We start from the raw sequence: 23,881 nt of genomic DNA on the forward strand, positions 1-23,881 counted from the left end.
CTCCAGGACCCACGTTCGCCAGATGCACAAGGGGGTGCACACGCCTGGAGTTCATTTTCAGTGGCTGGAGGCCACTGCCTCGCCCATTCTCTCTCTCTCTCTGCCTCTTTCTCTGCCTGTCACTCTAAAATAAATAAATAATAATAAACAAAAACTAAAAACTGTACTCTTTATACCTCCCCTGGATATGTCAGGTAATCTGAAAATCAGGGCGAAAGCAGAAAAGGAAAGAAACTTCATTATAGCTAGGGTTTCCCTGGAAAGGAAGAAGTGCATTTTGGAATCCAGTTCTTCTCAGTGGCTTCTGTCTAGGATCTAACGATGGGCCACTCTGTGCCAGGACCTACTATCGCCAAACTAGCTTAGAGTCACAAGAGCAGCCTACTACCAGCAACTGTACCATCCCCTTACTTGACTCACTACCACCAAATTTATTTATTGATTACTGCCAGCTTTCTTTTTCAGCAATATAAAGCAACATGTCTACTTTATTGGAAATTTATTTTATGACTATATTATTGGAAATTAAGGTGAATGTTTAAGATGCAAGTCTTATGGAGAAAAACTTGCTCTGAGCTCCTGACAATTTCCTTATTTTCGCTCTATACAAGATTCATTAAAATGACATGAATCCTGTAGGCTCTTCCCTGATTTCTATGAAGATGTATGGCTGGAGTCACGATGTAACTACATCGATTATTTCATAAACCTATTTGTTCATCGCAAGCAGTCTGTTGTTACAGATCCATTGTCCTTGGTGATAAATGAGGTAAAATAGACTTTAAAAAAAAAAAAAAATCCCACCTCCTGAGACACAGGGTCAGGGGGTTCTTTTTAAGCAGCCTTCCAGCAAGTAGAGAGTTGAGGATTCTGATCCCAGGTTTAATGCCAGCATCTGCCTCCCATTGAGTTCCTGGGACAATGAGCTAATTAAAGAAAGGTAATGTTTTCACCTTGCAGTCAGAAGAAGAGCAATAAACCACAGGCCCAGGATTTAGTTAATTTGCAAGATGACTGTAATTGTGTATTTAAGGCTAAGATTAATCTCTTCCCCTAACCTTCCCCCATGTTTGGGGGACCTGGCACTGTGCATTGGAATCTTAAATCAATTGTAATCATTCCACAGGAGGTTGATACGGGTGAGGGTTCTCTAGGTGTGTGAATACAGCTGTTTATATGTGATGGAAAAAAAAAAAAAAAACATTAAATTTCATTCTGGTAAACTATAAGGTTTAGAGGTTAATTTTGAGACTATCAAACTAATCTATGATTAAAAAGAAAAAAGAAACTATCCCTCAGGTAAAAACTGTTGTTTCTGTTGACAAGAGAAGGAGAAGTCATGCTTTTGTTGTTGTTGCTTTATTTTGTTTTTGGTTTTTCGAGGTAGGGTCTCACTCTAACCCAGGCTGTCCTGGAATTCACTCTGTAGTCTCAGCCTGGCCTCAGATTTAGAGTGAATCTATTATATCCACCTCCTGAGTGCTGGGATTAAAGGTGTATGCCATCATATCCTACTATTTTATCCTGCCTGCTATTTGTTGCCTTTTTTTTTGTTTTGCTTTGCTAAATATTTAGTGTCTTTGTCAATTTTTTCATTTAAAGCTGTTATCAGTTTTCTAAGTCAGCTAAGTTTGTAGACCCATTTCCCCACTTTTTTTTTTTTTCCCAGAGGACTGTACAAGGATTCATGCTATCAGGGTGGTCCCTAGAAACAGAAATTACAACCAAAACTACTTTTTTTTTCCCTCCCTCTTCTTGTATGGGTGCACCAGGGCCTCTAGCCATTGCAAAGAAACTCCATACCAATGCACCACCTTGTGCAGCTAGCTTACATGGGTTCTGAGGAGTCAAACCTAGGTCCACAGGCTTCACAGGCAAGCACCTTAACCACTAAGCCACCTCTCTAGCCCTCCAGCCATATAATAATAATAATGATCTGCTAATTAAGATACCTGCCTTTTGGAAGGTGTTATGCTGGGAACCCTGAGGTAGGGAATGTTTGCAAATCAAGTGGTTGTGATGGAAACATTCTATAAAAGTAACGGCCATGTAATTACTAGAGGGAAAAGCAGATTTTCTTAGGGGTTGCTGTTGTAGTCAGTTCCGTATTGCTGGGAGAAACATCCAAACAGACACAGCTAATGGGAACCAGGGGCTTATTTCAGCTTACAACATCCAGGGGAAGTCCATCGGTGGCAGAAGCTACTTACTTCCATCCGTCCTGCACACCTTGGGGCTGGAACCAGATTTGCCCCAAACCCACCTTAGGACTGGGCTGCAGACGCTCTCCCCAGTGACACATCCCCTGTTTCAGAAATTGGGCCTGCTCGAGCTAAAGTTGCAAACTTGATTTTAATAAAACATCTGAATCTGTGGGACCATCCATTTACTCTGTCATATTCCAACTACCACATGGACTATCTGCATTCCGTTTTTAATTATCTTATTTATTTACGTGAGACACAGAGAAAGAGGCGGATAGAGAGAATGGGCACACCAGGGCCCTCCAGCCACTGCAAATGGAACTCAAGCCACATGCGCCCCCTTGTGTATGGGGGAGTTGAACCTGAGTCCCTGAATTCCATTTTTACTTAGGTCCATCTTTAGCCCTTCTTTATTAATCAAGCTGAGTAAAGGCTGTTGTTCATCTTAGGGTCATTTTGTTGCCAGTGTTTCCTGTCCCTTGAGCCTAAACTTGTGAATCCGGAGAGAGTTTTCGTTCATATTTGTTCGTGTGTTTGGTGCTGTGGCTTGAACTCAGGGCTCCAACATGTACCCAGCAAGTACATCTTCCTCCGTGCCACGTCCTTAGCCTAGTTGGTTTGGTGAGCCCTTCTTGGTGGTATTTTTGTCTCACCACCCTTCTGAGTCAAGACTCACAGTGGGAGGCAGCACTTGCTTATTAAATTCTTAGTGGTGCTGGGCTTGGTGGCGCATGCCTTTAATCCCAGCACTCGGGAGGCAGAGGGAGGAGGATCGCCATGAGTTCGAGGCCACCCTGAGACTCCATAGTGAATTCCAGGTCAACCTGGACTAGAGTGAGACCCTACCTCGAAAAAATAAAAATAAAAAAAACATCCTAAGTTGCTATGTGACATCTTTGAAAGATGGAAGTGAAGCTCTGCTCCATTTTTTGAGGGGGTTTTCTCCAAATTTCTTTTTTTTGAAATATAAAATCTTGGGCTGTCTATTTGCATATTTGGCATAGAATGAGTGATGACGGGCTGTGTTAAGCCTATCTAGGTGCAACATTTGCCTAGCATATAGCCATTATCAGCAATGGTTTGTGGAGAGCCACTGTTTAATGTAAATCTGTAAGGTAATAAGATATCATGCACAATTAGAGGCAGAGGGGCCAACGGCTGCCAGAGAAGATGGATTTTACCAGGGTTTCCGGGTTCCTTGAGAGTGGCGGAGCTTGTTTTCTGCTCCGAGCTGGGCTTAAATGGGGAACCAGGACGCTGGCTTCTCAACAGTCACCGAAGCCCCTAGTGAGTCACTGGCTCTGGGTTCTTCGTCTCCGAAAATTCAAAGAATGAATCTCAAGGACAATGAAGAAGGAAGGGTTTCAAAAGAGAACCTTTACTATAGAGAGAATGGAAGTTTACAGAGAAAGCTCTATTAAGCTCATTAAGACGTGAAGAAAGCTGTTGTGGTGGTGCACGCCTTTAATCCCAGCATTGGGGAGGCCACCCTGATTGCATAGTGAATTCCAGGTCAGCCTTGGGCTAGAGTGAGACCCAACCAGAGGGGCATGGGGGAAAAAGTGAAGAAAAACAATTTAGAGAGCTCTCTGTACCCGTAAGGGTCCTGGAAAGTGGGTTGCTGTTTATAAGACCTTCTGGCTAGGGAAATAAGTTGATCTTTGAAATGATTGGACTGAGATAAGGAGAAGTGAAATGCTGACCCCACTGGCCATTTCCCCCAGGTGTCCATGTATCCGCTTTCTAATGAGGGATCGGGTCAGGTTCCAGCTGTGGCAGTGACCGGGCCGGGCAGGGTCCAGTGCACAGCTGTAAGCTTTATAAGGGAGAAGCAACACAGAACCAAGGATGAAACAAATCACAGGTGGCATGGGAATTGTGGGGTTCCTCTGCCAATGCATCGATGCACTAATAATTTGGGGATATCCTCAGATTCTTGTCTTAAGAATTCAAAGAATTGAAGTCCTTAGACCAGAAGGTAAGGTTTAGAAATACTTCATTTGATTAAAAGGCGGAAAAAGGGGCTGGAGAGATGGCTTGGCGGTTAAGGGACATGCCTGCAAAGCCTAAGGACCCAGGTTCGATTCTCCAGGTCTCACATAAGCCAGATGCACAAGGGGGCACATGCACCTGGAGTTCGTTTGCAGTGGCTGGGGGCCCTGGCATGCCCATTCTCCCTCTTTCTCTGTCTCTAATAAATAAAGAAAAATAAAGAGAGAAAGAGAGAGGAGAGAGAAGGAAGGAGGAAAAAACACTAAAAGCTTCTGCCCAGGAGAAGGCAGAGAGGGTAAAACACATCTAGAGACCCAAACTGAGGTCATTTTTATAAGATCTAAACAGCCACACCACCAAGTTTGGGGGCTGAGTTTAACCAACAGGTTTAATCCTGCTTCCAGGAATTTTAATTCTGGAAAAGAGAAACTCCTGTTTCAGGAAGAACTCAGGTTTATGGAAAGGGGAAAAAACAAAAAACAAAAAAAAAAACCAACCAACCAAACAAACAAAAAAAAAAAAAAAACAGAAAAACAGATCTAGGGAACTCTTTTACGAAAGAAATAAGCCAGATCTTCTCAGACCTCTAGCAAAATGAGGACTTGGAAGGCTCTGGGACATTTTCACTTTCCAGGGACCCAGTTACCCGAAACTTCCTCAGAGTGGGGTGAGAGGGTGAGCTCAGAGGACCATCCAGAGCCTGCAGAGACCCACTGTTTTCCGGAGAGCCTGCCCTTCGTCTTACCTGGGTGGCTTGGTTGTTGCAGGCCCAGCTGTGAGCCCTCTTACCGTTTTCACCCCATGCTCGACCGTGAGACTCTTACAGTGAGGACAAAAGACAAAATTGCCATCAAGGAGCAGCTAAATTGTCCTCAGGCACATAGAGCAAGGTTTTGGATTGTCAAGGGCCCTTCCACTAACTGTCTAGGACGGTTGCTTTGCTCGACACCTTAGCACTAGAAAGAAACCATTAAGACAGGAGATTTCTCGTGGGTTTGAGGACTTGGATTCCCACGGCGTTAGGTGGTAACCAGCTGGGTAACCTCATCTAACCCCCGAGAAAGTTCCATAGTGCCGTCTGCTATTTTGGGAAGGTGGACTTGGTGTTCAGGGAAGTGATGTTCCTTTGCATCCTTGAGATAAAGAAAGCTAGAGAAAATGACCAGTCAGTAGAGGAATGAAGGTTTGCTGGATCGTCTCAATCCTGCGCTGCGTTGTGATTTTGTCACAGAGGTACACACAGGATGCTTTGAGCAAAATGACGTGCACGTGACATGTGGTTTTGTTGGCGGTGGGGGGAGTTGTGTTGGGTGCTTTTATTAGAGTCTGATCTAACGCAAAGTACCGTGCTGTTAAACACTGTCCCTCTCCCTTTTCTGATCATTTCCCCGTCATCCCACGCCCTGCCTCCTCCCTTCCCACGTCTCGCTCATTCCCCGCCTTCCATTCACTGTCAGGAAGGGCAGCCTCCGAAGAGCCACTTCAACTCAGCTCGACATCGCCAGAGACTAGTGGACCCAGCGCCTTCAAAAGTGAGTGTGGCCCGTGCCCTGCGTCGGGTGTGTGCGTGACCCTGTGTCTCCTCCGCGGGCAAAGGGGGTGTGCCCCAGTATTTCTGATTACTGGAGCACTCGAGAAGCCTTTAGAATACAAACACCCCGGGCTGTTGCACACCAGTTTAAAACACCAGTTACGGAAACAACCACAAACACCACCACCACCCCTGACTTGTAGCGTTTGCTGGTTGCCTTGGTGTGTATATTTCTCTCGTGGTCAACTTCAAGTACTTTGGTGATGTTCTTGCACTCTTCTGGGAAGACAAGCCCAGTATCGCACGACCATGTAGTTGTGTTATGTCGCACAAGTTCTCTTCCATCAGATATAATTGTCCTAAAAGTAGAAAGTAAATTGGTTTTGTGTAGTATTTCCCTTTGTTTCAAGATAATGTATTAGTTCCTATTGTTCTCACTGTGACTTAAATTGCCTCAGCCAGGTTTATTTATTTATGTATTTTTTTATGAGAAGAATTATTTTGGCTCATGTATTTCATCGTGGTGACCAGAGTGACGTGTGGCTTTGATGTGAGGAGCTTGTCACGTCTGGGCATATCCTGATGCATAAAGAAGTGTGTGCTGAGCTCAATCCACTTTCTCGTTTGTTTCCCTTTGTTCCCTTTTCATTCGGTCTGGGGCACCAGCCCATCAGCCAGATGGTACTGGCCACTTTCTGGTGGCTTTTCTCCTCTGAATTAACCCTCTCTGGAAAGGCCTTCGTAGACATGCCCAAAGTTATGCCTCACTAATGCCCTGAATACGTCCCAACCCAATCAAAATTAACCACCACAAGAGCGCTGACTTGAACATTGATGTGTCTTATATTTGTAATGATTGTCTGTAACAATTGGCATTAAAAAATAAAGAAGCCCAGGAATATGGCGAAGGGCTAGCGTGGTGGCTTGGCAGGCAGTAGGCTCTGGGTTTTATCCCTAGCACTACAAACCAAAACGGGAACAAAGAAAAACAGTTGGCATGTAAAATCCTGAAAGTGTACTGAGCTGTCCTGCTTGACATGCGCGGTATAGTTTTAAGATTTATATTGGTATCGACTTAAGTTCGTTTTTGTTCCCAGAAACGGGAATCTGAGATCCATAGGTTACCACCATACCAAAAGAAAACCAGAGGACAAGGGTTGGTAAATAGAGAAGATCTTTTTTATAGATCTATCTAGAATTGGGAAGGGAAGAAAAACATTTCCCAACTTTACTGCTCCATTTTTGTTTTTGTTTTTGTTTTTTGAGGTAGGGTCTCACTTTAGCTCAGGCTGACCTGGAATTCTCTATGTAGTCTCAGGGCAGCCTCGAACTCATGGTGTTCCTCCTACCTCTGCCTCCTGAGTGCTGGGATTAAAGGTATGATCCACCATGCCCGGCTACTGCTCCTTTAAAAAAGAAAATTATTTATTTGTAAGCCAAGAGAAATAAGAGACAGAGAGGATGGACAGCTAGGGTCTCCATTCACTGCAAACAACTCCAGATATATGCCCCACCTTGTACATCTGGCTTTACGTGGGTAACTGGGGAACTGAACCCCGATCATTAGTCATTGCAGTCAAACATCTTTACCACTGGACCATCTCTCCATCTCTGATCCCACTGCTCCTTTCTTTGTTTTTTTTTTTCTCAAGGTAGGCTCTCACTCTGGTCCAGGCTGACCTGGAATTCACTATGTAGTCTCAGGGTGGCCTTGAACTCAGGGTGATCTTCCTACCTCAGCCTCCTGGGATTAAAGGTGTGCGCCACCACGCCCGGCTTTCACTGCTTTTTAAAAACCTAGCTATAATTTACAGAAAAGATGAAACAAAAGCCAGGGACTAGGCAGAGGGAGAGTTAGGTGGGAGACCAATTGTTAGGACCGTCTAAATCTGTCTTGGGAGGTTTCTCCTTTTGGAGTACCAGGGCTTCAATCTACTCTCTCACTCGGTATGGGGTCTCCTGAGATACACTACAACTTATTTTTTTAAATTCATTTTTATTTGAGATGGAGAGACAGGGGAAGAAAGAGAGAGAATGGGTGTACCAGGGCCTCTAGCCACTGCAAGTGAACCTCCAGACATATGTGCCACCTTGTGCATCTGGCTTACGTGGGACTGGAGAATCAAACCTGGGTCCTTAGGCTTCACAGGCAAGTACCTTAACTACTAGGCCATCTCTCCAGCCCCATTATAATTCTTTAGAGGCCATTGTTTCAGGGTTTGCTCCACCCACTACACTTCAGACACATTGAGCCCTGTCACAGACATCAGTAGCCACCCAGAGCAACTTCTCCTGCATCATCCTGCTGCGCGTGGACTGGTATCGAGCTCATGTTTTCTGATCGACGGAAGAAAGCTGTGTCCTGTAACTCCGCTCTCTGCATTCTGCGTTCCAAGTCAGTTCGTATTGGAAAAGTCCACCTCAGCTTAGTATGAGGTTCTAGAACCACGAACCTCGCTTCTGCAGTGGGCAGCCTGTCACTCATGTAGACATAAGCCACCTTGCAACAGACTCTTAGGGGCCACCTGTGAGGGCACAAGTCACAGCAGTTCCTGGATTCAGATATGTTGCAGTCAGGTTCGCATTGCTGGTAGAAATCACCCAACCAAGAGCAGCATGATGGCATGAGCAGAGGGTGGACATCCCCCCCTGGCCCACATAAGGTGGACAATAACAAAAGGAGAGTGTGCCAAACACTGGCAAGGGGACACTGGCTATAACACCCATAAGCCCGCCCCCAACAATACACTGCCTCCTGGGGGTGTTAATTCCCAAATCTCCACCAGCTGGGAACCTAGCAGTCAGGACACCGGAGTTTATGGGTCAAACCACCACATGATGCCTTCATGGAAAGGTGAAGACTGTCTGTCGAATCATGTTGCCAGTTCACTAATTTATATATCACCACTTCCAAGAACCAGAAGCCTGTTCTTCACATCTACATGATGGCTAACAAGCCATCAATTTTGATTTCACCAGTGAACCCTCCCCCCATTTTGCCAAATAGCAAACCTCTGTGGGACTGGCTAAGAGTCCGCCTTCTCCATTGTAATGCCGGCTGACCACGCTGAGCCAGTAAATTCTGGTTAGGGCTCCTAACTTTGCAAAGAGCATAGCTGTCCATAGAACTGCATTGCCCATGATAGACTATTTGAAAGTGAAGTAAATAGAAGTCATAGCTGTTTGTCACATTTTAGTAGGAGTCTAGGATGTGTTCCTCAAGCTGCAGCCTGGTCCATATGAGTTCTGTTGGTATTTGTGAAAAGAAGAAAAAGCAATGCACTAACTTGAAGTGATTCTGATGACTTTATCGTATTGGAAATGAATTCCCCTAACACCGAAGTCAGCTCAGAGATACAGCAGGCCCTTGTCTCACTCCCCATCTCTGAGTTATGATAATTAACGCAGCTAAAGTCCTTGTGAATTGAGCAACCCATCCCTTATTACATATGGCATCCACTTCTTGGTCTCCATTATTTAAAAAATAGATATTTATGTATTTGAAAGAGAAAGAGAGCCGAGCATGGTGACACACTCTGCTGATCCCGGCACTGGAGAGGCAGAAGTAGGAGGATCGTCATGAGTTTGAGGCCAGCCTGGGACTACAGAGTCGGGTCCAGGTTAGGCTGAGCTAGAGTGAGACAATTTCACTCTGTCTTGGCTTCTTTAGAAACGCCAAGGGTAAGGAGATGGCTTGGTGCTTAAAGGTGCTTGCTTGCAAGCCTGTTGGACCAAGTTCAATTCACCAGTTCCCAAGTATAGCCAGATGCAAAGTGTGGTGCATGCGTCTGTGATTTCAGCATGCCCGTGGCAATGAGAGGCAGAGCCAGGAGAATCCAGGAACTCCAAGGGCCAGCTAGACTGGTGTCTATGTAATAGCAAAACCAGTAAGAGAGGTGCTGTCTCCCAGAGGTGAAAGTATAGGAAGGTGAAATAACCTGAGGAAATCCTCTGACCCTCAGATGCATGTTGTGGTACACACGCACACTTAGAAAGAGACAAATATGTTTCACCATGTGATATGTTGTATACGCAGCTATCTCTTTCATTGGTGAAAGAAGGCATTCTTTTATTTATTTATTTGGCAGAGAAAGAGGGGGAGAGAATGAATGGGCACACAGGGCCTCAACCCACTGCAAGCAAACTGCAGACACGTGCACCACCTTGTGCATCTGTGTCTCTTGTGGAATGGAACCTGGGTCCTTTGGCTGTGTAGGCAAGTGCCTTATCTGTTAAGCCATCCTTCCAGCCCCCTACATTTTTTTGTTACTCCTTTCAGAGTGAGAATCATAACTTCTTTTCCTACACAGACTTTCAGAGGAGCTCATTAAACTGCTATGAAAAAGGTGTCTGGTGTCTCAACGTGCTTCGTGAATTGGGTCAGCCACATTAACAAATAGATTTAGAAGGTTAAATCCTTTCCTTTCCAAAATACTGCAGTGGTAATAATCGGAGAAACACCTAAAACATCATTTCTAATATTGAAGGGGGTTGGGAAAAGCCACTGTTGACTGCAGACAAATGGCCTGACCAGCGAGTGGGAAATGGAAGTGAGTCTCCGTTACAAGCACACTTGGCTTTGACCGCACATGGCGTCCTCTGAGCGCCATAACTGGAGTTGTTGTAAAGGGTCCTTACAAGTTATGGGCTCCTGTGTTCCAGGAGTCAGAAATGCATGCTAAGGCAGATTGGTTTTTTTAATATTTTATTATTTATTTATTAGGGAGAGAGGGGAAGAGAAAGGGCACATCAGGGCCTTTAGCCACTTAAAATCCAGACACCTATGCCACCTTGTGCATTTGGCTTCTGTGAGTCCTGGGGAATCAAACCTGGGTCCGTAAGCTTCACAGGCAAGCACCCCAGCTGATCAGTCATCTCTCCAACCCAAGGCAGATATTTTTTTGAGAACACTGAGTTTATGGTGAATAGATACACTGTGTGATTTTGGAAGTATAGATCGGTAAACCGCTTCCCCAGAATCTTACAACATGGTCCACAGACTGCAGGAACTGGGCTCTACTGGGACATAACCCAGCTCTGTGGAGGTGCGTAGTCAGGATATTCAGCCCTCATGGCTCTTGAGTCATTCATTGACAAAGTCGAGTGGATATAAAATATTCTCTTAGTCAAATTATGGAATTGTGCCAGGCTTGGCGGCACATGCCTTTAATCCCAGCACTCAGGAGACAGAGGTAGGAGGAACGCCCTGTGTTCGAGGCCACCCTGAGACTACAGAGTGAATTCCAGGTCAGCCTGAGCTAGAGTGAGACCCTACGGGGGGTGGGGGGAGGAATTGTTTTTCTTTTCCATCAAGCCTATTGGGAATGTTTAATTGTTCTGTCATTTTCTCTGAGATATTTGGGTGGTTCTCGATGAGGCCTTGCACCCCTAGACAAATGACCTTCTCTGCCATTACTTGCCAGTGACTTTTTCTTTGATTGTTATGCACACTTCTACCAGTCTTCAGAGGAAGTTGTTTCTTTTTTTCAATATTATTTATTTCTTTGCATACAGAAAGAGGGTGGAGAAATGTGCGTGTGCCAGGGCCTCCAAGCAAACTCCAGATACATGGTGCCACTTTGTGCATTTGGCTTTACGTGAGTAACAGGCATTTGAACCCCTAGCCATTAGACTTGACAAGGAAACGCTTCAACATTTAAGCCATCTCCCCAGCCCAGAAGCTGGATTTTAAAACGGAAACTACTCTGAATGTTTGGAGTACGTACACATCAGAAATAAGGGAGGATTTCTGCTCAACATTGGCGCCCCCCCCTCAAATCCCTACCCTCTGAATTTATGCTTTGCCTTAGAAATCCTTTTTTTGTGCTTTGAGTATAGGAAAACAAGCTTTTAAATCTGTTTTATTTGAATGAAATTGAAGGGTGAGGAGGCGATCAAAGATAAGCAAAGCTCCTCTGATTGGCTAAGCTCGTCCAGTGGGAATGTGGAATGGGCCTCACTTTGAGAATACACTCACCTGTCCTTCCCCCCAGCTGGAATGCTGTTAACACAGCAAAAGAACACAGAAATAAAGCAAAATGGGCAGGAGACATAGTAGTTTAGAGACTCTGGAACTGTTGTTTGTGAAGCTGGGAAAGGCCTCTGTGAAACAGAAATCAGTTGGCTTTGGGAGCACCAGGACCCGATCTGGTGGGCAGAGTCAAACGCGAGAGGATGTAGCGGGATTCGCTTTCAAATCTCCTGGCAGCTGAGCACAAAGGGACGATGCAATTTGTTCCTGGCGGTCTGTCATCTTCCCCCGAAGCTGTAGTGATCCAGAATGGTTTCATAAAGAGGGCAGTGAAAAGCGGAGCAGGTGAGAGTGAATAGCTGAACAGCCCAACAGCACAGAAATGTTAAGGCCAGAAAGGACTAGAACATTCTTTCCTCTCAAACACTAGCCCGAAAGTACCCTCATACCCAAATTGTTCAACAACCAAAACCTGTCGGTTAGGACACATTGTTTGAATCTCTGTAGGGCTTAAAAATCCTTGATATTAATTCTCAGCAATTTTCTTTTTCTTTTCTCCAATGAGAATGAGGTTTATAAAACTTGGGCTTCCCTGCTGGGAAAATCAGCCCCTAAGCTATCTCAGAGCAGGTGGTCCATGTTTTCTCACTACTATAAACCTTTTAGGATTGATCTTTTTTTTTTTTTTTTCCTTCATTTTTACCTACCTGAACAGTAAATGTCTTTGAGGCCTTAGAAACCCACTGTTCAGCAGGAGCCGGGGGCTGCCTGGACCATGGTTCATAGTTGTTCAAATGATATAACAACAATGGGAAAACATGGCATTGTGTCTGTCTGTCATATCACAGAAAATAATTTGATTTTTTTTTTAAGCATCAAGGGGATAGGTTTAATCATTTTTGAACCTCATTATGCATGGAGTTTCTGGGTGGTAATTAACACCTTCCTAGTCCCAGGAATTTCAAATGTTAAAGAATACCTTCTTCTTTTTTAGAGGATGCAACTCCTGTTACTATATTTAAGGACACGGACGTGGAAGGGGTTGGAAGTTTGGTTGCTGTACTTAACTCTGGAAGTATTTGGGTCACATAATACGCTGTGGAGACATTTTTTTATGAAGGACTTTAAGGATGAGTCTGCAGCCAGTCTCCGAATCACTCACTGTGACTTAACCTCAGTTTCCTCATCCCTACAGTAGGGCCCACCAGAGTGCCAGCTTCATCAGGCTGTTATTGATCATGCACTGAGCTAAAGCACGAAAAGTTTTTCCTTATGGCTAACAGCGTCAAATTGTAATAATCCTTTAAATTTGAATTCCTGCTATTGTAGCTTCCAGGTAACCATTGTTAAACTTTTCTGGGACTCTCCCTCTATTTTATAAAAGAGGGGGTTAGGATGCCATGGTACTTGAGGAATAACATGTCATTGTTAAAAGCCTATTGTACTAATTTTTGAATGCCAACCATTGTGTTTGGTGTTAAAGACTATAATTTGCAAGGTTTGATTTCAGACCTTCAAAATTTGAATTTAATTGGAAAACAAATAAAGCTGAGGCAAGAATAAACTGCATGGCAAAGGGCTTCAACCCAGTGTGATTTCAGGTGGAGAGAGACCTGTGAGGATTGGCTGGAAAAGCTGTCTGGAAGTGGTGAAGTGATGATTTTCACCTGAACTTAAAAAAAGAAAAATTAATTTATTTGGGAGAGAAAGACAGAGGGAAAGAAAGAGAGAAAGTGGACATGCCAGAGCCTCCAGCCACTGCAAATGAACTCCAGACACACGCACCACTTTGTGCATCTAGCTTACGTGGGTCCTAGGGAATCAAACCTTGGTCCGTTGGCTTTGCAAGCAAGTGCCTTAACCACTAAGACATCTCTCCAACCCTCATATGCACTTTTCTTTATTTGTGTGTGTGTGGGGGGGGGTTGCTGGAGAGATGACTTCGAGGTTAAGCTTTTTTTATTTTGAGAATGACAGAGAGAGAGAGAAAGGCAGAGAAAGAGAGAGAGAGAATGGGTGCACCAGGGCCTCCAGCCACTGCAAACGAACTCCAGATGCATGCGCCCCCTTGTGCATCTGGCTTATGTGATTCCTGAGGAATGAAGCATAGAACCAGGGTCCTTAAGCTTCACAGGCAAGTACTAAGCCATCTCTCCAGCCCGTCATCTGAACTGTAAATACAGCGTGGATGTGGGCATGCATGCTACAGTTCTTGTCGCATCAGAACAGTTGAGTGCGTCACAGGTCAAGATGGAAGGCAAGTTCATCGTGGCCCTGCAAGGGGTTACACCCTGCTTTGAGAGCACACAGATCAGTGTCCACGTTCTGTGCGCCAGCTATGAAGTCAAGCAAAGTGGTTCTCCCATCCTCCCTACCCCAGTGCAGGGGAGAAGTCGCATCGTTACCCTTACTGGGGAGAAGATAGGCTGCTCTGGGTAGTAAATGGCAATACTCAACTCCATGGAGTCTGCCCTTGGCCCAGCCATACCAGTGCCGAGTACATTGCCACTGGCGGAGGGCATGCGCAGAGATGCCTCTTGTGGCACTGTTGTGCTGCGCAGTGAGGTGCCCATAGGGCAGTAGGTGGTCAGAGTCAAAAGGACGCCTGGGGAAACAGAGCACTTGTAACGGTGGCTGGAAGCAAAGGCCTGGAGAGACAGAACCCATCGAAGTGGGTTGAACCTAAAAGTTGGCCCTTGAAAAACATTAAAAAAGCAGTAGCGTCCATTTTCCCTGGGCGAGAAGCTGTGGCGCAGCTGATGGAGAAACTCAGGTGGTTTTATTTTTTTCTTTTTTCTTTCCAAATTTTTATTAACAACTCCCATTTATATAAATGATACATATTTATTTTAAAAAATCCCATGGGAATACCCTCCCTCCCCCCACTTTCTCCTTTGAAACTCCATTCTCCATCATATCCCCTCCCCATCTCAATCAGTCTCTTTTATTTTGATGTCATGATCTTTTCCTCCTATTATGGTGGTCTTATGTAGGTAGGGTCAGGCACTGTGAGAGAACATATTTTTTCTTTTAAATTTATTAGAATCAGACAGAGAGAGAGATATCAAAAGTGAGAACGGGTGCACAAGGGCCTCCAGCCACTGTAAACAAACTCCAGTCTTGTGTGGCCCCTTCTGCATCTGGCTAATGTGGGCCCTGGAGAATTGAACCTGGGTCCTTTGGCTTTGCAGGCAAGTGCCTTAGCCAATAAGCCATCCCTGCAGCACAAGAACATTCTTTTTTTAAAAAAAAATATTTCTTTTTATTTATTTGAGAGTGACAGAGAAGGAGAGCCAGAGAGAGGATGGGCACACCAGGCCCTCCAGCTACTGCAAACAAACTCCAGATGCATGTGCCACCTTGTGTATCTGGTATATGTGGGTCCTGGGTAATCAAGCCTCGAACCGGTGTCCTTAGGCTTCACAGGCAAACGCTTAACCGCTAAGCCATCTCTCCAGCCCAAGAACCTCAGTTTTGAAAGAAGAAAACTGGAGCCAGGTGTGGTGGCACATGCCTTTAATCCCAGCACTTGGGAGGCAGAGATAGGAGGATCACCCTGAGTTCAAAGGCCACCCTGAGCCTACATAGTGAATTCTAGGTCATCCTGGGCTACAGGAAGACCCTGCCACAAATAAAACAAAAAAGGGGGGGGGGAGAAAATAGCAGACACGTAAAATATTCTAGAATTTCCATGGCCTAAGGAAAAAGCCCTTTGCTTTTTCAGTTTTGACCTCAGTCATTCACTTGCACAAGAACTGGCTGAGGACCAGTGAGAACTCCTGAGGGAGGCAGAGAGGCTCTGGGGGAATTGAGACATGGGGTGCACTATCAGAGGGTGAGCCAGGCGGTATTCCCAGCGTGAGCTGCTTAGAAATAAACAGGCGAGTCAGCACTCCGCCGGGCCAGGGTCAGATCAATGGAATTGTTGGTCTCTCCTCCAGTCCTTCTTGAACTCTCTGGGAACACTGCCTGTAGAGCCTTTGGGCCGCGCTAAAAAGCGATCATTTCCCCAGCTCCCAGGTGACCAACTCCTTCCGTATAGGTCTAGAAAGAGTGCAATGCCACCTGCTCAATGTTGTACTTAGGACATCTCCTACCTCCTGACAGACCTGTTACCACCGCCTTTGGAGAAGACCCAGTAGTGAGCCCAGCAGCCTGCCCTAGGCTCGGGAGCAAGGAGGCAAGGCCCGGGTGAGACTCCATCCATTGCTGTACCTTTAGCTGTCACGCCATGTTCCCTGGCACACTATTGAGGGGTGTGGTTGGACCCCTTCTCAGGCATGTCCTCAGTGGGATAACCAGGCCTTTCAGGGTTTGAGAGGAAGACAATCATTGCCCCCATCTTTTATATTTTATTTAGTTGAAAAGAAGAAAGAATTGGTGCACCAGGGCCTCTAGAAACTGCAAACAAACTCCAGATGTGTGCACTACCTTGTGCATCTGGCTTTACGTGGATACCAGGGAACTGGACCTGGGTCCTTAGGCTTCCCAGGCATGCACCTTAACCACTAGGCCATCTCTCCAGCCCCGTCACACCTTCTTTAAATCTAATGTGCCGCAGAAGTCATTTGATTGAATACCACTCTCCTGATGGACCTAGGTAATGCTTGCAAAGCCACCTGAAAATTTTACAGTTCCTATGTGTTTATCCCAGTTGACAAAGATTTTTGTCTCTGGCTTTAACAAGATCTCCATAACCACGACCATTCAACTGAAAAAGGAGCAAAAGTCATTGGTGGGAAAATCACCAAAAAAGCAACTATGTAGAAATGGCTTTATTCATGGGAAGTGATTCTCATTGTCCTCCTAAGAGAAGAAATGAAAAAGAAAACAAAGATGCTTTCTTCACCGACTAGAGTGTCAGAAATCTGAAAGCTTGATCATGTTTTCTGGGGAAATCGATTTTTTTTTAAATTTTTTTTAATTTTTATTTATTTATTTATTTGAGAGCGACAGACACAGAGAGAAAGACAGATAGAGGCAGAGAGAGAGAATGGGCGCGCCAGGGCTTCCAGCCTCTGCAAACGAACTCCAGACGCATGCGCCCCCTTGTGCATCTGGCTAACGTGGGACCTGGGGAACCGAGCCTCGAACTGGGGTCCTTTGGCTTCACAGGCAAGCGCTTAACCGCTAAGCCACCTCTCCAGCCCGGAAATCGATTTTTGATTAATATTAGTGGTGGGAATGTAACTGCTGTGGGGGGGCGGTTTGGCATTAAAAACCTACGGTACATAACAAACATCATCTGACCCACTGGTTTCTTAGAGGAGTGTAACCATCAGACAGAACAGCATGCATGGGAAATGAGTCATGGAAAAGATTACTCATCACAACTCAGACTTTAATAGCAAACAAGATTAGGAATAGCCTAAACATCTTTTAGTCATTCACTGGGCGAACACATTTTCATTCATTCATGCTGTGGAAAAGCTTGAAGCTTTATCAAAGAATGGAGACACTCTTTCACAGGGAAGGATCTCCTATGGAAGACAAAATTCGATAGACTAGTAGGTTTTTTATTTCTTACTTTTGGTTTTTGGGGTTTTACAAGTTAGAGTCTTGATATAGCCCAAGCTGACCTAGAATTCACTATATGATCTCAGGGTGGCCGGCCTCGAACTCACAGTGACCCTCCTACCTCTGCCCCTCAAGGGTTGGGATTAAAGGTGTGTGCCTCCATTCCCAGCAACTACTAGGTTTTAAGTGTTTCCTCTTCTGTAAAAAGGGAGGAAACATAACTCACACACTCATATTTCTTTTTTTTTGGGGGGGGGTTTCAAAGTAGGGTCTCACTCTAGCCCAGGCTGACCTGGAATTCACTATGTAGTCTCAGGGTGGCCCCGAACTCATGGTGATCCTCCTACCTCTGCCTCCCAAATGCTGGGATTAAAGGCATGCGCCACCACGCCTGGCTCACTCATATTTCTTAATCAAATATTATATACTTGCTTTAAAATTCAGTATACAAAGCTAAGAGCATTGTTTCTCCCTAGGAAAGGAGTATGGAAGCTAGGTAGGTGGAAGATATGGTTAGAAGTAACTTAAAAAAAAAACAAAAAACAACTAGACTAAATATCAGAGACTGGGGATGCTTGCTCACAAAGCCTGTTGGCGTGGGTTTGATTCCCCAGGACCCACATAAAGTCAGATGCACAAAGTGGTTGGATGTGTCTGAATTTTGTTTGCAATGGCAGAAGCTCCCTGAATGTGTTCATATTCTTCTTCTCCCTTCTTATACATGTGCGCACATGCACACACATGCAAATATATATATTTTTAAATTAGATAGTTTTCTTCATTTGCAATCACAGAGAGGAGAGACACAGTAAAGAGACAGAATGGGATTGTCAGGGCCTTGCATCTGGCTTTATGTAGGTACTGAGGAGTCAAACTCGGATCATTAAACTTTGCAAGAAAGTGCCTTAACTGCTGAGCCATCTCTCCAGTCCTAAAAATATTTAAGTCTTGAATAGATATTACATATTTAAGTCTTAAATAGATAATAAATATTTAAGTCTTAAATAATGTGCATGTGTGTGTGGATATATATATGTACACACACATACATACATGCATATATATATCCAATCCAAATTTATTATCCAGTTGCTTTTGTTTGCTGTTCAAGAAAAGAATATAATTGGGCTTTAAAATAAAAATACCATAAAGCACAAATGCAAAGCTGGCAGTCATCTTGACGCTTCATATTTCAGTTGCTGGAATTTCTATTTTAAGTCTAAATGAGTGTTATGACCAAAACCAAAAACATTTCATAGTTAGGCCTGTTTCTTTCCTGACGTGGGATTGCAGTTTCTTCTCTCTTGATCTTCCCAGCTTACATTCTCTCACTCAAGACATCGGGGGGTGTGCTGGTTTGATTCAGGTGTCTCCCATAAAATTAGGTCTGAATGCCAGGTTCCCAACTGATGGGAGATTTGGGAATTAATACCTCCTAGAGGCAGTGTATTGTTGGGGGTGGGCTTATGGGTGTTCTAGCCAGTTTCCCCTTGCTAGTGTTTGGCACACTCTCCTGTTCCTGTTGTCCGCCTGATGTTGGCCAGGGGGTGATGTCCACCCTCTGCTCATGCCATTGTTTTCCCTGCCATTGTGGAGCTTCCTCTTGAGCCTGTAAGCCACAATAAAGTTTTGTTTTGTTTTGGTTTGGTTTGTTTGGTTTTTTTCCCCACAAGATGCTCTTGGTTGGGTGATTTCTGCCAGCAATGTGAACCTGACTGCAACACAGGGTTTCCAAGCTAAGTCATCTCTGGTCTTATTAGTAAGCCTCCCACCCTGCTTGGCTCTGGTGATCAGCTGAGGTTGAGCACTTTAAGGATTCTGTCTGAACACTGTCCTTTCTTTACTTTTTGGCTGACAAAGCTTGGGTATGTATAGGTAAATTTTCACACCCAAACCTTCCTTTGTTCTTTGGGGAATTTGTTTCCAGGACATTAACAAACTGCTGACTTTCATGTGTGGACTTTGCTCAGAGTCATCAGAGTTAGGCTTGCCAAAGTCTTGTGTAACAGGATATTTGCCAACATGGGATTAGCAACCTATTTGAGAACGGCTGCAGGAAGTATTTTTAATTTAGAGGTGAAAAAGATCAGCAAATCGCTTAAATATAGAGGTCACCCTCCCTGGCTTCTCTAGAGGTATGAAGAAATATTGAGATCATCCTTTTGCTTTCAAAGACTGTGAAAAGTGACTCCGACCTTGAGCCAGGCGTGGGTGCTGGAGTCTGGTGGAGATCTGGAAGGCATTTCTTTGCTAACAGCCCGATCGGTTCCGACACACTTGCGGGTCGGAAAGCCGAGGCCAGCTGTGCTCCTTTCTGTAACTGGCTTCAAGGGCTTAAGAACTGCTTCAGCCACATTGAGCATTTGCTGAGTTGGGGTGGTGGACACAAGGTTGCTGCCTATCTCAGGCCGGCCTAGAGCTCACTGCAGCCCAGGCTGGCCTCACTCAGTCATAGTACTTCAGCCACCATGTCGTGTGCAAGTAATTAAGTAGTCAAGAGGCAGATATGTTAATTCAATTGCCTCCCTTGATTCAGTCCACACGCAAGTTCATTAGGTCCAGTTCTCTCTTCTCCTCTCGACTGCAGCCTAGCCCCGAGGCGGCTCACCTGTTAGGACCCTTGGTTGGAGGTGCTGCTTGGGGCCAGCCATCCTCCTCCTCCTCTGTCCGCCCATCAGCCAACTCCAACCAGGGGTTTCCACGGGCTGCTGGGCTCGGTAAGGTTCGGGAGTGACCAAGACTGTGGAGACCACTCTGAGGCAAAGATGGAAGCTTTTAATGGGGGGAAACACCCCCACATGCCAGGACTGACTCTCAAGAGTGGTGCACGGTCAACGTTGAGAGTACACGTAGCAGCTATATACAGCTCTTCAGCTGGGGGAAGGTGAGGAAGGGAAATAGCTAGGGTGAGAGACCAGAACAGTGAGCAGGTGAGGGATAAGGGGCAGGAAACCTAGACCTGGGCATTGTTAGGCAAGGAAGGGATGGTGGCTAGGTGGGTCCTTGAGGAATGTGAAGGACCCACTTCTTGTGTCTCTGTGCCCTCCTGCTGTCCTCGGTGACCCCATTTATGGGAAGCCCATCTGGACCTAACAGGGTCCTGTGGCGGGTGTCAACACGGAAAGTGGTATGGAGTCTGCCTCTCTGTGTTGAGTGACGACTTGCTCAGATTTTTGTGGTTTTTGTTTGTTTGTTTGTTTTTCGAGGTAGGGTCTTGCTCTAGCCCAGACTGACCTGGAATTCACTAAGAAGTCTCAGGGTGGCCTCGAACTCACTGCGATCCTCCCACCTCTACCTCCTGAGTGCTGAGATTAAAGTCATGTGCCACTACACCCGGCTTTTTGTGGGTTTTTATACTCCTCCCGTCCTTATCCATAGTTCTGATAACAACCTTAGGGTTAGCTCATTTGCATATCAGTGCTGTGGCCATGGCCTCTGGTTGTCATGGTGATGTCACCATTGCTAGGTGAGTGACTCATTTTACCTGCAAACTACCTCACCAACTGGTGGTCTCAACACACAGTCACACTTGGCTTAAATTGTTTTTTTTTTTTTGGTCTCTCAAATATGTGTGTGCGCACACGTGTGATATGTTGGTCGCCGTTCTCGTGTCTCGTTAGCACATACAGTTACATGGCTTCCCACCTGAAGAGACACAGCTGTGATCATGGCCTCCCTGCACCCGCCTGGCATTGACTGAGCAGCCAGCGCTTGCAGATCCATGGCCCACCTGCTTCTGGAATGTCCTCGGCTGCCACCCCCTCCCCTCTTCTCCTCCCCTCTTCCCCTCTTCTCCTCCCCTCTTCCCCTCCTCCCCTCTCCTCCTCCCCTCCTCCCCTCCTCCCCTCCTCCCCTCCTCCCCTCTTCTCCTCCCCTCCTCCCCTCCCCTCCTCCCCTCCTCCCCTCCCCTCCTCCCCTCTTCTCCTCCCCTCTTCTCCTCCCCTCCTCCCCTCTTCTCCTCCCCTCTTCTCCTCTTCTCCTCCCCTCTCCTCCTCCCCTCTTCCCCTCTTCTCCTCCCCTCTTCTCCTCCCCTCTTCCCCTCTTCTCCTCCCCTCTTCTCCTCCCCTCTTCTCCTCACCTCCTCCCCTCTTCTCCTCACCTCCTCCCCTCTTCTCCTCACCTCCTCCCCTCTTCTCCTCCCCTCTTCTCCTCTTCTCCTCCTCTCCTCTTCTCCTCCCCTCTTCTCCTCCCCTCTTCTCCTCTTCTCCTCCCCTCTTCTTCTCACCTCCTCACCTCCTCCCCTCCTCCCATATACCTGAATTACACAGCTTGGTTTTTTGTTTTTTGTTTTGGTTCCACTGATTTTAAACATTGTTATTCTTTTATCCTACTCAGTTTTGTTCAGTTTTTCCCCCTTGATGATTTAGTTTAGCTGACTTCTCTATTTAGCTGACTTCTCTATTTATTTATTTATTTATTTAATTTATTTATTTATTTATTTTGGTGTTTCAAGGTAGAGTCTCACTCTAGCCCAGGCTGACCAGGAATTTCCTATGTAGTCTCAGGCTGGCCTCGAACTCACAGAGATCCTCCTACAAGTATTGGAATTAAAGGTGTGCGTCACCACGCCCAGCCAATTTCTACCATTTTGACATCAACTTCACTGGCCCTTGGCTTTGCACTGCCAGTAAGTGAGCTCATTTCATGTTAGTCCATCATGTTCCATCCCAGCTTTTCCCTTTTTGCTAAAATTTATAGTTCCACCTCTCTGCAAAAACTTGCCATGTCATCATTCAGGTGCCTCTGTATCCATTAGCCTAGATTTTATTTTTATTTTTTTAATTAATTAATTTTTTTTTTGTTTTGTTTTTCAAGGTAGGGTCTCACTGTGGCCCAGGCTGACCTGGAATTCACTATGTAGTCTCAGGATGGCCTCGAACTCACGGCAATCCTCCTACCTCTGCCCTCCCGAGTACTGGGATTAAAGGCATGCGCCACCATGCTCAGCTACAAATAAATATTCTTAAAAAATGAAAAGCTCAGCACTCGGTAGGCGGTGGTAGGAGGATCGCCGTGAGTTCGAGGCCACCCTGAGAGTACAGAGTGAAATCCTACCTCAAAAAGCCAAACAAACAAAAACACATGAAAATCTCTCAGAAGAGACCCATAGGTCCCATCCATGATGGAGTTGGAGGAGGAATCTATCCTGGATTCATGGATGGGACGAGAAGCAATGAGCCACACGTACGTGTTTGCTTTCAAACTTTTCTTCTTACCAGTGGTCTTGTTGCGAGCTATGTTCTCCTGTTATTGTCTGTGTCCCAAATAGAAGTTTAAAGATATTGCCAGGAGAGAGAAAGAGAACAAAGAGACGCCCTGGCCATGCTGAAGATGGCTCCGAGCTGCTGTTACAAACACATGGCTGTGTCTGGAGTCCGTATTTACTGAGTTCATCTCTCCCATGAGCCACAGGGCCGCGGCGAGGCGGTCATGTAGTTTTTATGCCTTGTATTTATTTCCTTCGAGTTGATCACTGGAGAACACAAGGGATTTGTCACTGGGCACGTGTTCTCAGCATTCTTTGAAATTTGTTGCTGCACTCTTGTGAGGTGTACGAGGGGACACGTCGTGGAATTATAGCGCAGGCCGCCTTCCTCTTTAGTCATAGCGTAATTCAAAAGTGTGACTTAAAGTCACGGAGTGTAAGAGCTAGTACATTGTGGGGCAACAATCTGGTTCATTTTTCTTACAGATTTTCTAGTCTTCCATTGGAAGTGGGACTGAATTAAAGCTCTTTTTGTTAAAGTTCGTTCTCCATATATGCCAGAGCAGCATACTTATATGTCACCCCTCAAATGATGCATGGTCTCCATCAAAGGGGGAAACCCTTGCTTTTTTTTTTTTCAAATTTCATTTTTTAAAATTTATTAGAGAGAGAGAGAATGGGTGTGCTAGGGCCTCCTCCAGCCACTGTAAACGAACTCCAGATGCATGTGCTACCATGTGCATCTGACTTACATGTGTTCTGGGGAGTTGAACCTAGGTCCTTAGGCTTTGCAGGCAAGTTCTTTAACTGCTAATCCATCTCTCCATCCTGAAGCCCATACTTTTAGCAGATACAGTGAAGATGACTGTAATACTTGGGGAAATACTATTTGGATACATAACTTTTTCTTCTTTTGAATTTTTATTTATTTATTTTATTTATTTGAGAGGGAGGAAGAGGCAGACAGAGAGAGAGAATTGGCACGCCAGGGCCATCAGCCACTGCAAATGAACTCCAAATACTTTTGCCACCTTGTGCATCTAGCTTATGTGGGTCCTGGGGAATTGAACCTGGGTCTTTTGGCTTTGTAGGCAAGTGCCTTAACCTCTAAACCATCTCTCCAGCCCCAGTGCTTTTTCTTAAGGAACTTTGTTTTCTTGTTTAAAAAAAAAAAAAAAACTGCCCATGAAGAAAGTTTCTAAATACTTGTGAATATGTAGAATTATATGGATTGTGACACTTGGTTTCAGGGAATATTAAAAATACCTATGAGGCTGTCATTCTGCACACCTTAAAGGCACCCTTCCCACTGCTTTCGTTTTTCATTTTATGTACTTATTAGAGAGATAATGGGTGTGCCAGGGACTCTAGCAACTGCAAACGAGCTCCAGACACATGTGCCACCTTGTGCATCTGGCTTGCGTAGGTCCTGAAAACCAAACCTGGGTCCTTAGGCTTCA

General features: G+C 45.3%; 1 protein-coding gene across 7 annotated transcripts in view; it reads left to right on the plus strand.

The window, feature by feature from the left end:
* Mast4 (microtubule associated serine/threonine kinase family member 4) overlaps positions 1 to 23,881 on the plus strand; it is a 656,456-nt gene that overhangs the window by 289,740 nt on the left and 342,835 nt on the right. For 2 of the 7 annotated variants that reach the window (XM_045139070.1, XM_045139071.1), the window contains exon 2: positions 5,654 to 5,728. The exons of the other annotated variants lie outside the window; for them this stretch is intronic. In XM_045139070.1, coding sequence (XP_044995005.1) covers positions 5,654 to 5,728 — 75 coding nt within the window. The remainder of the gene's footprint in view (positions 1 to 5,653; positions 5,729 to 23,881) is intronic. 7 annotated transcript variants of the gene reach the window in all.

This window comes from Jaculus jaculus, chromosome 20 (assembly GCF_020740685.1).
Source record: "Jaculus jaculus isolate mJacJac1 chromosome 20, mJacJac1.mat.Y.cur, whole genome shotgun sequence".
Taxonomy (NCBI): domain Eukaryota; kingdom Metazoa; phylum Chordata; class Mammalia; order Rodentia; family Dipodidae; genus Jaculus; species Jaculus jaculus.